This window comes from Brassica napus, chromosome C7, assembly GCF_020379485.1.
Source record: "Brassica napus cultivar Da-Ae chromosome C7, Da-Ae, whole genome shotgun sequence".
In the NCBI taxonomy this organism is placed as follows: domain Eukaryota; kingdom Viridiplantae; phylum Streptophyta; class Magnoliopsida; order Brassicales; family Brassicaceae; genus Brassica; species Brassica napus.
In genome coordinates, this window is record NC_063450.1 from 41744623 (window position 1) to 41761046 (window position 16424).

General features: G+C 32.3%; 2 protein-coding genes and 1 pseudogene across 2 annotated transcripts; all 3 read left to right on the forward strand.

The window, feature by feature from the left end:
• The first annotated feature begins 1406 nt into the window (after window positions 1-1406).
• On the forward strand, window positions 1407-3378 carry LOC125590631 (annotated as a pseudogene).
• Window positions 3379-5500: 2122 nt separating this feature from the next.
• Window positions 5501-8112, forward strand: LOC106409463. The gene is made up of 6 exons (XM_048762221.1): window positions 5501-6413; window positions 6521-6699; window positions 6769-7039; window positions 7120-7216; window positions 7298-7578; window positions 7661-8112. The coding sequence occupies exons 2-5, from the start codon at window positions 6535-6537 to the stop codon at window positions 7560-7562; spliced, it is 798 nt and encodes a 265-aa protein (XP_048618178.1). The 5' UTR covers window positions 5501-6413; window positions 6521-6534; the 3' UTR covers window positions 7563-7578; window positions 7661-8112.
• A 2349-nt stretch (window positions 8113-10461) lies between these two features.
• On the forward strand, window positions 10462-14637 carry LOC106408252. Its single transcript, XM_048764267.1, has 5 exons — window positions 10462-10790; window positions 10905-11724; window positions 11957-12468; window positions 12553-13208; window positions 13427-14637. Exons 1-5 carry the CDS (start codon window positions 10462-10464, stop codon window positions 14635-14637), a joined length of 3528 nt encoding a protein of 1175 aa, XP_048620224.1.
• Window positions 14638-16424: the final 1787 nt, after the last annotated feature.

The following is a 16424-nucleotide window of genomic DNA, read 5'->3' on the forward strand; positions in this document are numbered from 1 at the left end:
AAGTAAATCATAATCGAAGTGACTAATTTAGTTGATTTTTTTAAGACTTTCGATTAAACCATGTACATTGATTTATCTATTCAATACCTTATTTCTTACATTTCAATATTCACATTATCTTTTCTCACTTATACATAATCATTTAATATACATTCAACTTTTATGCATTTACAATGATTTTTTTTTAAAAAAATTCAACACTCTATTCATCTTCTTTTATTTAATATATACATAGATTTTAATTTTTTGACTATATATTTTGGACTCTACCTTACAAAAAAAATAAAAAATAAAAGCAAAATTTATTAGAAAATAATAAATTATTTTTTTGTGTCCAAATTAAACAAAAGAGATCTCTATTTATAAACACACACAAAAATAAAAATTTAATCTTGAATAATATGTTTGAAATCATTAGGTGAATAAAAAATAACAATTTCAAAAGCCAATAATCTAGTGAAATGTTGTTGATATGAGCCACATTTTTAAAATTTCAACTAGCTGAAAAGATTAAGTACAAATAATCTATATAATATTCACAATTTTTTCAACACTCTTAATGGAACTATTGAACAGTTTTAAAAACTATTCAATATCCTCAATGTAATTAGTTTAATATGGAAGAACTTGCCCAATTTGTACAAGATAACATAAATTGAGTATAATATGAACCTCAGATTTGTGTACATGAGTTCAATGAATCCACATTTTAAAACTTCAGTTTTTTGTGAACCGATCAAATTTTATTGTATATATTGATTTTAGAAGATATCAATTTGTGTTGGTTAGGTTGTGAACCATGGAGATGGATGATGTTTTTGAGGTGACTATTTAGAGGGATTACAACACATGTCATATACCAAAAATTGTAATCACAACCTCTTGAAATCGAAATTCTGCCACTGTTAATAAGTATATTGAACATTTTTGACCAATTAACAGTGTACAAACTCCATTGAACTGATGATATGATTTTTATTTTTGACAAGTTATCAGCGCATTGATTACATGAACAACTTCTAAATAAATATATCATTTTCCATTTTGAATTGTGACGACATAATCTTACAGTCAGATATTGGTATTATCATTGTCATTGTTAAGAAAATTATTGATAATTAAGTTGTATTCTATGAAAAAAACACTATACAATACCTCAATAAGCAACATAATTGCATTGTCCATATTAAGGTAAAACATCTAATCTATTAAAAGGGAAAGGGAAGTACAAATAGTACTTAGCCCTTATTTTTTTCAAACAATTACAGTAGAATGTCATGGGGCTTATAAACCGTCGTTTTGTAGCATTACTATACCATAGCATTACCATCTATTTTTTCTTCTTGATTTTGCTTCGTGTTCTTTGTTGTATCTCGGAATTGTTATTCTTGATTCTTCAGTAGGAAATGGAAACTCTCTGCGCCAAACTCTACGACAAATACACCACCTTCAAGGTTTGATTTATGATTTTAATTTCTAGGGATTTCGATTTTAGAAAACTTTCAAAACTTTCGTTTCGATTTGTGTCTCCAGAAATGTTCAAGTTTTTGGAATTGGACGAGGTTAATAGGAAACAAGAAGACGAGAGTTCATTACCTTTGTTTCAGGTACCATCTGAGAAAGTCTCTTCCTTTTTCATCCATACTTCAACTTTCACTCTCTCATTACTTGCTTCTATGTCGTTAGGTTTGATTACTAATTTGTTTGACAGTAGGGCATCAATACCACTCCGAATCCCTAAGCTTCCTTGTAAACATTTGGAATTATATAACAATTCAGTTTCTTTAATTTTTTATGTAGTTAATTGCCTGCTGAACTCCAGTGTTTTGAAAGTATGTTCTTTGCCTGTCCTTCTCTCTTTTTCTTTTATAGCCTCAGACACAACATTTGAGAAGTGAAAACCAGAATTTGAAGGAGAACATGGAGAGATAGAGGAATGAGATAGCTGAAATCAGGCATGTAGTATTACTGTGTTAATCTTCTCTTCCCTTGGACTTCCTTCTGGATTCTTGTGAAATGTAAAAACCATGGCTGTTTTGGTCCACAGATATACCAGGGACGAGGAGCGTTTGGAGTCTCAAAAGTGTCTTGTTGAAGAAGAACGAAAGAGTAAGAAAGCTGAATTTTTTTTAATGAATCAAGCTTTTCTTTGATATCAAATGCTTTGTCCTTTTACTAACTGGGCATAAAAAAATTTACAGACAAGACACTTTCCGAGCAAGTTGAGAAAATAAAAAAGCTGATATCAGAGGGAGTTCCTCACTACAACAAAAATCAAAGTGGAAGAACACGAAAGACTCCTGAATCTCCTCAAGTTACAACGTGAAGCATGAGGAAGCGTAGCAGGCAGACTGAGGATATGGTTGAAATGGACACGGTATCACCTATGAGAAGCATGATGAAACGTAGCAGGCAGACAAAGGATATCATGGAAACGGACGTGGTATCACCTCATATTAGCGTACGTCACAAATCAACCGACTTAAGCTGCAGCATCTTCTTTAAGTGAGTCATCAAAATTTTGCTTACTAATACTATTTTCTTGCTTTTGTTTCAAGGAAACGCTCTTGGTTTCTCAACCACAATGCTGTAAAATAACTGACTGTGGATCAAGTAACTCTGCTGGTTGTCCATTTCAAGCTCTTGGCGAGCACTTGACCGGAGTGAAATTGTCAACAAATAATAAAGACAAACGAATCTGCATTGTTGCCTCCCATCCATCAAGTGGTACGTACTTTCTTTTGGCACATAGTTTATGCGCCAAAGTTCTTAAGTAAAACATCCATTTTAGATCATCAGCCACCAGAAAAGCACCAATTTTTAATATTACTCCCTTGCTTTTGACCATGACAGGTTTATCATTCACCTTAACTTGGGTAAATAATTACGCTGATTAAGAAGCTGCTGCTGTACAAGGCTGAGTCGTTGGGAATATTTGAAAGAGTTGTGTCCAAATGGATGATACATATATATAATAATATATATATAAGTTCGTATAAATTATTTTAAATTTATATTCCTTTTTTTACAAAGTACAAATACATTCATATAAACAAACAACTAAAGAAACTGAATAATCTAAACAATAAATTAGAACATATAAACAGTAAGAATGTTTATGTGTATACATAAGGTGTCCAATCCGGTAAAACTGAACCAATTAAACCAAAACTGACGTACATAAAATATGGATTTGGTAATACCGAATATATCGAATGTATTTTTAGAAATCACAGTAAATAGATATGGTTTGATATATAAATTGATCAATTAATTATAGTAGTATTATCATATGTAAATTATATAAAATAACTAATAACATAATTTATTTTATTGATATGATTTCACACATAAAATGTTGATTTTAGTAATTTAATATTTTATATTAAGTTAAAGGTTTTTTATCAAATTAAAAAAAAACATATTTTTTACCTTTTTGTTGACAAATATATGTACTAATATTTAGTTATTTAATAGTATTATGGATTAGTATTTTTTATTTTTATTCTAAAAAACTATTACTATTATTAACTTATTATGTTTACTTATAATTTAAATAGTAAAATAAAAAATGAAAATAGTCTATTTAAAAATCAAAATATCTTCATGTTATATTAAAATTGATATCAAACCATATAAAGCAAAATTTGCAAAAAAAATATTATAAATGATAAATATATTTATGGTTTTTAGTATAAAATCGAATAAACAAAAAATTGATGGTATATCAGCCGAACCAAACTAAAGTATGCATGATTTTAATATGGTTTAAATTCTTTATAAACCGAAATACCGAAAACTAAAAAAAAGAACCGAAATCGAACCGATATCCGGATTAGACATCCTTTAAATAAAAGTATCATAAATAAATCATTCACAGAAAATGACACCCGTGCGGGCGCACGGGTCGAAGCACTAGTTTCTCTTATGAGTGGTGTCATTTACATGCCATGACATTCTACAAATGATCAATTCACTAATAAATAACATTTGTAAAACAATGGAAATATCACGATCAAATAATAGTAATTTCAAAATAATTATGAAAAATTCACGAAATACCATGAAAAACAAAACATATTTGTGATCTTTTCAACTTTCGATTATCCTGTAGATTTTTTTCAGTTTTTTCAACTGTTTTGGATTCTTAAAGTGTTATACGGAAGGGCTACTGATGATCCAATAATGAATGCAAAGTGATTCACACACACAATTATTTTTAAAACATTTTGAAATGCACACAGCAAATATAGAAAATTGAAAAACACTAAATAAAGTGTTCTAAACCACGACAGCTATTTTTTCTAAAATAAACTATACACACATGATTTACATGTGCCCAAAGATCAAATTGCTTAAAACAATTGTGTTGCAACTGTAACTGCCAACTTGCCTAGTGCCAAAATTACGTTACCAGACGATTTGGGAGTAGCAGCTACCAAAATTCAAGTGTTACACATTATCCATACAATATTCTAACTCTTTTTTGTTTTGAAAAGTTTAGACTTTAGAGTAAAAATAGAAGTTTATTTCGGTAAATAGAGTTTTCGATGAGATTTTAGGAAGAGAAGGATGAAACATTAGAGCACCATCAATGCAGGTGTTTGATGGAGTGCTTGTTGGTGGAATCCACCATAAAAGAAGAAAATAGAGCGCTAAAAACGCCAGATTTGGAGTCGATGCTTGAGCTATTTCGTGGATTTCACTGACACGTGACGAACCACGATTGGTTCGTTTTTAATTTTTTTTTTAATCAGAGAAAAAACTAAAAAAAAAAACAAATAAGCAGGGTTAATGGTGCTCTTCGTTGTATATCACACATCTCTAATAGTGTGCAACGGACCCACCAACTCCATATCACACATCTCTAATAGTGTGCAACGGGCCCACCAACTCTATCCAGTTTTCTCCGCACCTACCCAACGCTATTTTGATATAATTTGGTACACTGGTCACACCGGTCGCTCCATTACAAACTGTAGAGGTTCAAATCGGGTACTGAAATTAGATAAGGATTCTACTTAGGCATGTACGTTCGGGTACCCGTTGGCATTCAGGTCGGGATTTTCGGATTTCGATTCTTTTTTACAACACATCCTAGGTCCCACTCTGGTAAATTTGCAAGTACGGGTCGGGTTCGGATATAACACATCGGGTTCGGATCGGTTTTGTATCACATCATAAAGCCCATAAAGTAATCATATATCATTTGGATTCGGGTTGTATCGGATTGGTTCAGATATACCCGAAATAAAATCTAAAATTTAAAAGTAAAACAGAAGAAATATATATTTATTTATATATAATTAAGCATTTAAGGTAATTATTTAAATTTTAAATACTTATTGTTAAATAACATATCAAAATAAATATGAAATTGAATATTTGAATTATTTATTCATGTTTCATATAATTATATTGTATATTATTTTAGACATTCAGATCGGTTTCTTCGGATATTTTTTCGGATCTTTCGAATTTTTTTCGGTTTTTCGGGTTACCCGTTCGGGTTCGGTTAATAACACTTCGGGTTCGGATATGTTTTGTACCACCTTACAAGACCCATTCGGATATTTTTTATATTTCGGACCGGATACGGATCGGATTTTTCGGTTTGGATTCGGTTCGGATTTCGGGTTACAGATATTATGCCCATGCCTAATTCTACTGTTGTCTAATCCTAATTTTGGTGATATGCCCAAATTACAAAACTGTACTAGCAAGATTCAAGATTGTCTAATTATGTGGTTGAAAATATGTTTTAAAATCATCCTTTTGGGCTAGGCCCTCCACAAGTTAATATTTGTGTGCATATAATACAACAATGAACCCATTTACATTTTCTTATTGGATTTCAAGTCTAGTCTGTAATTCAACTCTTTCTTTCTTTCCAGCGCAGCTTTCTGGTCTCAATTTATTGTACAAAACGTCAAAATACGTGGCGTATACATACAAAAAGATACTGTAATTTATTCTGTGCAAATGAATAATGTAACATGTAATTTATTCTGTGTAAATGAATAATGTAACTTATAAGAAACCTAAGAACTTCATGGTTTTAGTACTAATCTTTTATACAATAAAGCATAAGTCAATTGACATTTCTGTGATTGACACCTGTCTTTTAAAATTTTCTTTTTTGAAAAAATTGTTTACTTTAAAAACAAACAATACACGTGACAACTCTCTTTTTTAGTTTGGAAATCTGAGTACAAATTTTCTCCACTAAAACTATTTCTTAATTTATTTTATTTTTTTCTTCAAGCACAATATCTTTCACCTTCTTCCCCACTATCCCGTAAATCCAGCCATCAACTTCACGATCTGATACTCTATCATCAACTACCTCTCTTATATATACAAATATGAAAACCTATCGCCGGAAAAAAAACCCACTATCGTTTTAGCAAAAGGTATAGTGACCTTTTAGATTTTTCTGATTTTATAATCTGCAATCTTGAATTTCTTTTCCCATTTTTTCCTATATCAAATTGCCGACTCTAATCTTAATTTTTTTCAGGTATTGTTCTAGCTATGAGCAAGATGAAGCTTGCCTTCACTCCTGTTGCTCAGTTAAAGCCAGATTCTGAAAACGAAATCTGGAAAATTAAGGTTCGAATAGTCCGTATGTGGCGATTTCAGAATGGCGTTAAGCCTGGAGATGTTGGTGGAATCGATTTAATACTTTTATATGAGAAGGTACATAATAGAATCCTGAGTTGTTTATGTTTATATGCTTCTGATAATGGTTCTATCATGTTCTAACAGGGAGATCGTATACAAGTTTGCATTAGAGGAAAACTGATATCCAAGTACGAGGACGATTTGGGAGAAGGAAAATGTTGTATTCTGATGAACTTTAAGTTGTCTCCTAATCTCGGGAATTACAGAGGAACACCACATCCTTTCAAGATATTTTTCACTTGGTCAACACACGTTAAGAAGAATTGCGAGGAGATTCCAAACGATTCACTTCGTTTTAATTGCATATCTTTTGATAACCTTCTTTCACAGAAGCATGATGAGAAAGTTTTTGTAGGTATGTGATTTAACCGACAGTTATATATAATGGTTTAGATTTTGTTTCATGTATTTATGAAATCTTTTTTGTTTCCACAGATGTAATTGGAGAAATTGTTGGACCTTGCGATCTGAAAGAAATTACAGTTCGTAATGCTCCATGTAAAATTTTAAATCTTCAACTCAAGGATTGTGGGTAAGTTTTCTTGAAATTTGTAACTATGCTTTTTAAAGTGTATTGATATTGACCGTTTTTTAAAAAATGTTTTTTTTGTAGTGATTCAATCATTAATTGTGTATTTTGGGAAAAATATGCTGAAGACATCCATTCCAATGTTCAATCCTTTTTTGGTGGAGCTATAGTTCTGCTTTGCAGTCTTATGAGAATTAATATTTATAATGGTAAATCTGTTCATATTACTATACTTTTATTAAAACAGACAAATATTATTGTCTGTCATTTGTTTTTGAAAGAAAACTCACGATTCAAAGTGGGAAAGCTTCAACAAAGTTGTTCATTAATTCTGACATTGCTGAGATAAATGAATTCAATGAAAAGTAAGTAGTTCGGTTTATTTTTTAATTCATATTCTATTATAATTTTCTATTTCTGATTTCTGATATTACTTTACTATACTAGAATGTCAAAAGATGTTATGTCGACAACATCATCTGGCTCCCTTTTGACTTTGTAAAATTGTACCCAAGTTTCTTCGGATCATATTCCATTTGACAATCACAAAACAATTTCTCAGCTGTTAACATCATATGAGGTAAGTTGTATTTTGTACTCTTTCATCAAGTTTTTAAATCAGTTACATATGCAGCCATTTCATTTAAATTTTCTCTTTATCTGTAGGAAACAAGGTGTTGTATATATGCAACAATATGTGCACTTAAAATTGAGGCTCATTGGTGGTATCTTGGCTGTCCAGGATGTGCTAAGAAAGTAAACCCCTACTTAAACCTTGAAACTGAAGAAATAGAAATGGATAAGTTCTCATGTGACGGATGCGAGACAATTGTTTGTTCTACAAAAACAAGGTTTGTCATTAAGCAATGTATATCATCTTTTTTTTTGTCAGTATGCTAAACTATAATTTATTTTCACAGATATCAGGTTCATTGTAAAGTCTTGGATCATACAGGAACCACTTCTTTTGTAATGTTTGACAGGGAAGTCATTCAACTAATTCACAAATCGGCATATGAGTTGTTGGAGCAACAAGTTCAGGTAAAATAGATCTTTTATTCATCTCAATATCTAAACTTATTTATTTTATTTTATGTAATTTTGCAGTTCAACAGTAAGAATGAATTCCCTAGAGAACTTCTAGCTTTAGAGGGTTGGGAGTTCGTCTTCACAGTTAACAAACCTGAAACATCCAAGAATTACACACCATCTACTTTTAAAGTAGTTAACGTGACGGATGACCATGCTAAAATTTTACGATTTCATAGTGATGATGCCAATGAGGTAAAAATGAGAAAAACTCTAAATTATCATGTTTTGAAATAATTCTCAGAATTTTTTGTTGTTGTTATTCTTAGTAGTTTTACAAATTTTCTATGTAGACTGACATTCCTGCGATTGGTCCTCATTTCTCAAACTCCACCGAAACCACTATGAGCTTGGTATTCTTATTCCACTTGAACTTATATTTATGCTTTTTACCTTTTTAAAAACCAATTTTTTAACAGTTAACAAAGAGTTTTATGGAAAAAAAACTCTATCTCTGGATACGTAAATAGGGAACACTTACAATAAAATTTGTCCTTTTTGTTATGTAGGATTTTCATAGTATACTCTCAGCTGTGAATAAATATTTTTTATTGATATTTTTCCAGGTCAATGATGTTTTCGAAGAGTCTAACACTTCGATAAGTGCTTCCACAGAATCAACATGAACTCCAACCAAAAAGCGAGCAAGTACGTTAGGAATTGAGGATTGTGTGCCACAACTTTCTTCAAAGAAACTTAAAGGAGATGTTTCACTTTTAGCTGAAGAAGATGGACAACTTTCATCAACGAAATCAAAACCAAAAGTTGGGCATGTGACTAAAGATGATTGTGCAAAACCTTCATCTACAAAGCAGAGAAAAGCAGCAAATATAATTCCAAAAAAGGAGAAAAAATGATGATTTATCTTCTCTGGTTTTTAGTTTCACAAAATCTACGACCTCTTCTTATTATGTACATGTATCTTAGGTCTAATGCTTAGTCTACTTCAAGTTTGAAAACATCTTATGTGCTATTGTGTTTCTTTTCTAGGTTTATGTATGTAATTATTTATTATCAATTGTTATTTATTTTTAGATCAGCTGACTTTAATTTTTATTATAATCTCTAAACGTTTGTTTTTCTCTATTGAATCATATGCAACTCCCAAACAAAGATGCTCTGTTAAAACCCTAAACAACTAATCATTTTCATGTTATATAATATAGAGATAAATTATATTTTCTACCTTTACAATATTTTATATTATTATTATTCTGTTATCTAGAAGAAAAAGCAAACAATTATAAAAAAAAGTGATCACGTAAAACACATCAATACAATTTAATATAATTTAATATATATTACAATTTAATTATTTGGAGGGATGAATGAGGAAAGATATATTAATTTAATTTACTTATTTGGAGGGATTTGAAATTGTTTAAAAATTAATTGTTCGTAATGTCTCCGTTTTTTTACTTTCTCCACTTCTTCTTCTTCTTCTTCCACATCGTTCGACGTTAAACTTAAAACAGGTACACGCTCATTCTCTTTTCAGAATATCATCACCTTGAGCTTATTTAACTCCTATGTTTTTACAGTTCGAACATAATGCGACCCAAAGGAAAAGAAAAGATCACTCAGAGAAGAATCAACGTAATAGTTATGTTTATTTTCTATTTGCAGTTTCTTTTCCTCTAAGCAACCCAACTAATCTTGCTTTTGGTTTGATCATTTCCTCATGGCAGAAGATATTCAGCCAAGGAGCCAACATATGCGCATTTTGAGAGATAGGAGGAAGAACTCAAAACCAAGAGTATCATGTAGTATAAATCATTTACATTTATAATCATTATTTACTAATTTAAATATTTATCAGAATATATTATTCTCAACTTTCAGTTAGTTCTAACTCGGCAAGCTCCAGCCAGCACTCTATTCCTACTTCATTTCAAGCTATTACTCCAAATCCAGGTATTAGACTGAAGCAATATATCATTAACAAATAATTTAGTGTTTTCTATACATATAACATCACATACATTGGATTTTGAAAGCATAATAGTAACAACATATCAAGATTCAACATAATGACTTTTTTTTTCATAGATTACGAAGACTTTGGCGATCCAACATTCCAATGCAAACATTGTGGTGCTTTAATGTGGTACAATGAGCGTATCAATAAAAGACGAGTTTCAGTACCTCCAGAATTCTCAATGTGTTGTATGCATGGAAAGATAGAGCTTCCTCCACCTCCTCAGCTGCCTCAAGTTATGATCGATCTTCTACTTAACGGAGACACCCGAAGCAAAAATTTCCGAGAGAATATTCGCGCTTATAACTCGATGTTTGCATTCACTTCTATGGGAGGAAAAGTTGACACGTCAATCAACAAAGGGCGTGGACCTCCTGTTTTCCGATTATTAGGTCAGAATTACCACAGGATTGGAAGTTTACTCCCTCTAGATGACTCACGACCCAAATTCCAACAGCTTTACATATTTGATACGGTCAATGAAAATGCAAACAGAATCGCAGCATTCAGGTTTGTAATTGTTGTTATATTACAAAATAAGATAATATATTTTCATATACGTTATATTTTTAAATTTTTTTATCTTTTTTTAATTACATTACTAACATTTATTCATACCTGCAGTTCAAAAAGAACGACACCAACTTCTGATATAAAAATACTCAGGGATGATATTGTGGAAGAAATCAAAATTATGCTAAACGAGTCCAACCCATACGCAAAGATCCTTCGGACAGCAAAGGAACGGTTCAGAGATTCGTTAGAATCTATGAATGTCAAAGTGAGATTGATTTCAGGACGTTCCATAGATCCTAATACATATAATATGCCCACGTGCTCAGAAGTTGCTGCACTTTTGGTTGGAGATATTGATGAAGAGTTTGAGGAGAGAGACATTGTGGTGGAAACAAAAAGTAGAGATTTGGCAAGGATCAGTGAGCTTCACCCAGCATATCTTCCATTACAATATCCAATTTTGTTTCCATATGGAGAGGATGGTTACCATATCGATCTGCATCTAAAGAGAACAACGACAACATCGACAAACCCAAGGTTTAGAGTGAGCATGAAAGAGTTTTTTTCTTACAAGCTCATGGAACGTGGCAACCACTTCAACATGTTATTGTATTCTGGAAAGCTGTTTCAGCAATTTATTGTTGATGCATACACAATGATGGAAGCAGAGAGAATTGGATATCTCAAGCTCAATCAAAAAACTTTGCGTGCAGACAACTACAACAATATTTCAGATTTTGCTTCTACTGGAAATAAAGATTCATCCATGTGCGGAAGAAAGGTTGTCTTGCCTTCAACTTTTGTGGGAGGTCCAAGATACATGCATGAAAAGTATATGGATGCAATGGCCGTTTGCTCACATTTTGGCTATCCAGATTTATTCATAACCTTCACTTGCAATCCTAAATGGCCTGAGATTACAAGGTATGTAAGTTCCCGACGCTTACAAACAGAAGACAGACCTGATATTCTTTCGATATAAAAAACAACAACCTCTTTGGCCCATCAGCAGCAGGTAAATTCTATTACATACTTATAACAAACATATATTTTGTGTTTTATTTTATTCTAATGATATTCTTTTGAAATGAACAGTGATATACACAATTGAATTCCAAAAATGAGGACTTCCGCACGCTCATATATTGCTGTTTTTACAGCGGGGATCAAAGCTTCCTACCACAGATGACATAGACAAGTTTATATGTGCTGAAATTCCAGATCAAGCATCTAATCCAGCATTATATGATATAGTTAGAGATATAATGGTTCATGGTCCCTGTGGGTTAGCAAATCCAAACTCGCCATGTATGGTGAAAGGAAAATGTACCAAGCGATTTCCTAAAGATTTTTCCCCTCATACTTCCATTAATAAAGAAGGATTCCCAGTTTACAGAAGAAGAGATGATGGAAAATCAATGAAGAAAAACGGGATTGAGATTGATAACAGGTACATCATTCCTTATAACCCACAACTACTCCTCAAATATCAAGCTCATATCAATGTGGAATGGTGCAATCAATCAAGAGCCATCAAGTATTTGTTCAAATACATCAACAAAGGAAATGACCGAGTAACTGCAAAACTACTGCAAGTGTCAGCAAATGGAGGAAATTCTGAAAATACTTCTCAAAATATAGTAGATGAAATCAAGCGTTTCATTGATTGTCGGTAAGTTTTTAATACTAACCTTCTATATACCATCTCACATTTTAAGAGTAAAATATCTCACATTTTTTTCTAACTATTTAATAGGTATATATCACCATGTGAAGGAATGTGGAGAATATTGGGGTTTGAGCTACATTACAGTAGCACATCTATTCAAAGGTTGTCTTTCCATATACCTGGAGAACATAATGTCACCTATGATGACGAGGAAGATATTGATGACGTATTGACAAAAGAGAAAAATCAAACGTCACAATTTTTGGAGTTTATGAAAATGTGTAGTCAAAATTCTGATGCAAAGGAATTGACTTACATTCAGTTCCCCTACTTTTTTGTATGGAACAAGTCGAAACCAGAATGGACTCCACGTCAACGAAGTTCAGCTGTTGGTAGAATCCATCCTACTTCACCATCCGCCGGTCAACGATTCTACTTGAGGATTCTTTTGAACAAAGTTAAAGGACCAACATGCTACGAAGATATACGTACCGTTGATGGAATTACATATCCAACCCACAAGGAAGCTTGCTATGCTTTAGGTTTACTTGATGATGATAAGGAGTACATTGAAGCCATCAAGGAAGCAAGTCAATGGGGGTCAGGTGTTTACTTACGTCGAATATTCGTTTATCTTTTAGCTTCAGAAAGTTTGTCACAAACTGAACATGTTTGGTCGGAAACATGGCATTTACTTTCTGATGACATTTTACATATGCAACGTGCAATCCTCCAGAGGCCAGGTTTGTCCTTACAGTAATAATATATAAAAAGTTACATCTCTAGAAGATTACATATATGACTTATACTAAATACTAGACGTATATCATATTTAGTTTTGTACAATGTTTTTTTTTGTATTTTGTAAGACATAATATTTTCCAAATTCTAAAAGTTTCACAGTTGTTATAAATAATTTGCTACACGTATTATTGATTTTTCTAATTCCTTAATTTTTCAGGACTAGAAATGTCAAATGATCAGCTAAAGAATCAAACTTTGTTGGAGATCGAAAAGCAGTTACGCTCCAGTGGAAATACTCTCGAAAACTTCTCTTCAATGCCATTTCCCACAAACATCAATATTCCTTCTATGGTCAATAGATTGATAACTGATGAGCTGTTTTACGACAGAGACGTATGTGCTCAGGAACATCAAAGATTACAGTCTAGATTGACGTCTGAACAAAGGGATATTTATAATATTATCATGAAAGCTGTCACAACAAATTCTGGTGGTGTGTTCTTTGTCAATGGATTTGGTGGGACAGGGAAGACATTCCTTTGGAAAACTCTATCAACATACATTCGTTCAGTTGGAGATATCGTCTTGAATGTAGCTTCAAGTGGAATGGCAGCACTGTTACTAGATGGAGGACGCACAGCTCATTCTCGGTTTTCAATCCCATTACAGCTGAACGAATGTTCCACTTGCTCATTTACCACAAATAGCGAGATAGCTGAATTGTTATTGAAAGCTAAGTTGATCATTTGGGATGAGGCACCAATGTTGCACAAACATTGTTTTGAAGCTCTAGATAGAAGTTTGAAAGATGTTTTACGAGCAGCAAAGGCTCCTAACTACAATAGGCCATTTGGTGGTAAGACTATTATTTTTGGAGGTGACTTTCGCCAAGTGCTCCCAGTAATTCATAGGGGTAGCAGGCAAAAAATTGTGCAAGCTTCTCTCACTTCTTCTGTGCTGTGGAAATCTTGCAAGGTGCTTAGTTTAACAAAGAATATGCGGCTAACTGTTGATTCAGACCCAGCAGAAACTGAATCCATCAAAGAATTCTCCGAATGGATTCTAAAATTAGGCGATGGGAAGTTATCTGAACCCAATGATGGTGAAGCAGTGATTGATATACCAGATGACATGCTGCTCATGGATTCACTTGATCCAATCACGTCAATCACTAATGCCACGTATCCGTCACTGATAGAGCATATGGAGGATGAGTTTTTTTCAAAGATCGTGCTATATTATGTCCCACAAATGATGTTGTCAATGAGGTCAACAATCACATCATGGATCTTCTTCCGGGTGATTTACAGACATATTATAGCTCTGATAAAATCTGTGAATCAGATTTCAGTGATAAAAGAGATGAAGATGTCACAGTTGAATTCCTTAACTCGATTAAGTGTGCAGGAGTGCCCAACCATGTTCTGAAGCTAAAGAAAGGGGTTCCAGTTATGCTTCTAAGAAACATTGACCAGAAATGTGGTTTGGTCAATGGAACTAGATTGCAGGTAACACAACTGGGAACTCATATCATTGAAGCAAAAGTCATTACTGGTAATCATGTGGGGGGGGGTAAGATCTATCTGCCAAGAATGGTCCTTACACCTACGGATGCTAGGTTGCCATTTCAGTTTCAGCGAAGACAATTTCCGATTTCTCCCTGCTTTGGAATGACAATTAATAAGAGCCAAGGTCAGAGTTTATCTCATGTGGGGATCTACTTACCAAAACCAGTTTTTGCACATGGTCAGCTATATGTTGCTGTGTCAAGAGCCAAAAGTAGGGGAGGTTTGAAGATCCTAATCGTTGACGAAGAAGGCAAGAGAGCAAAGAAAACAACAAATATTGTTTTAAAAGAAATATTTCAGAATTTCAGACAAGAGTGATGAATTCTCAGGTAGTAACTATGTAAATATAGTCATAAATTTTCTTTGCAAACTCTCTTATACGTAACATATGTACACTACTATTTTCAGGTACATGTGTGAAGTACATCTTCAGATACGTGCATCAACAGCAGTAAAACACATGTCAATCACATTGATGCTTAAGCTTACCTTGATTTTATGTATATATTAGGATATATAAATATCTCTGCAACTTTGTACAGCTGATTTTAGCAATGAAATTGGTTTATCTTGGGTTAATTAGACTGCATACAAGTGATCATGCTTCTCTAATTCAAATTGACTATCTATCTTAGATTTTATTTGTGAATCAAGTTACAATTTACAATTAGAAAATAACCTAATGCAAAAGTCAATGAAATGTTACCAATAATCCTAATATTGATATATATGTAACACTTAAGATGATTTACTTGCCTCGATTTTATCAAATCGTTCATTTTTGATAAAACAAATGACAGAGATAGTAAAAATCACGAACCTAGGATGTGGCGATCATATGGATGTGTCGATGCCCCCTCTAGGAAATAAAGCCCCATCCGTATCAGTTTTGAAAATTAAATTAGTCAAAGGCTGATAAGATAGCTCACCTCAGCTCAGAAATACCCTTTATACTTGAGACGTGATGTCTTAACATGAAAATATGAAACATGAAAATAAGCAATAAGAAAGGAAGCCATTAATAATGTGATGATCGTGGAGAAAAGAAAATGAACAAGGCAAGAGGAAAACGTGAGTGACTTTTCACAAAATAATGACAATTGGAAATAATCTTCTCTTTGATCTTCCCCCAATATTTCTGCAACTCCTAAGAACTTAATTTCCTAAATTTATTCTCATCTTCATGTTAAAAGTTAATTTTTTATATATTCAGTTGCATATAAATAAATGATAACAAATTTAATTTTTCTACGCAGTTTCAAATTTCAATTTTTTTTTTTAATTTATACGGTTAATTTTGTATAATATTAATAAATCATTTACTAATTATATATGGAATCTTATTTTTTATCCTATTGGCAATGCCCGTGCATTGAACTGCAGTTATGAATCATCAAAAATAATTTTGTTGTGCACTCTCAATCGGCTTTATTAAAACATGAAAATAATTAGTAACCATATTTAGTTAATAATAATATTTTAATAGAATAAAAATAAGAAAATAGTAATTCATTATATTATTAAATAAGTAAATGGTAGCACACATATTTGTCAACGAAAAACTTAAATTTTATTTAATTTGATAAAAAAAGAAAAAAAACCTTTAACTTAAAACAAAAAATTGAATAACTAAAATCAGCATTTTAA

Excerpts from the sequence above, each read along its gene's own strand:
- LOC106409463 (XM_048762221.1), top strand. The coding sequence starts at position 6,535 with ATGAGCAAGATGAAGCTTGCCTTCACTCCTGTTGCTCAGTTAAAGCCA. Across the intron at positions 6,700-6,768 it reads TAATACTTTTATATGAGAAG|GGAGATCGTATACAAGTTTG; the intron begins GTACATAATAGA and ends ATGTTCTAACAG. Across the intron at positions 7,217-7,297 it reads CTTCAACTCAAGGATTGTGG|TGATTCAATCATTAATTGTG; the intron begins GTAAGTTTTCTT and ends TTTTTTTTGTAG.
- LOC106408252 (XM_048764267.1), top strand. The coding sequence starts at position 10,462 with ATGTGTTGTATGCATGGAAAGATAGAGCTTCCTCCACCTCCTCAGCTG. Across the intron at positions 10,791-10,904 it reads AACAGAATCGCAGCATTCAG|TTCAAAAAGAACGACACCAA; the intron begins GTTTGTAATTGT and ends TCATACCTGCAG. Across the intron at positions 12,469-12,552 it reads AAGCGTTTCATTGATTGTCG|GTATATATCACCATGTGAAG; the intron begins GTAAGTTTTTAA and ends ACTATTTAATAG.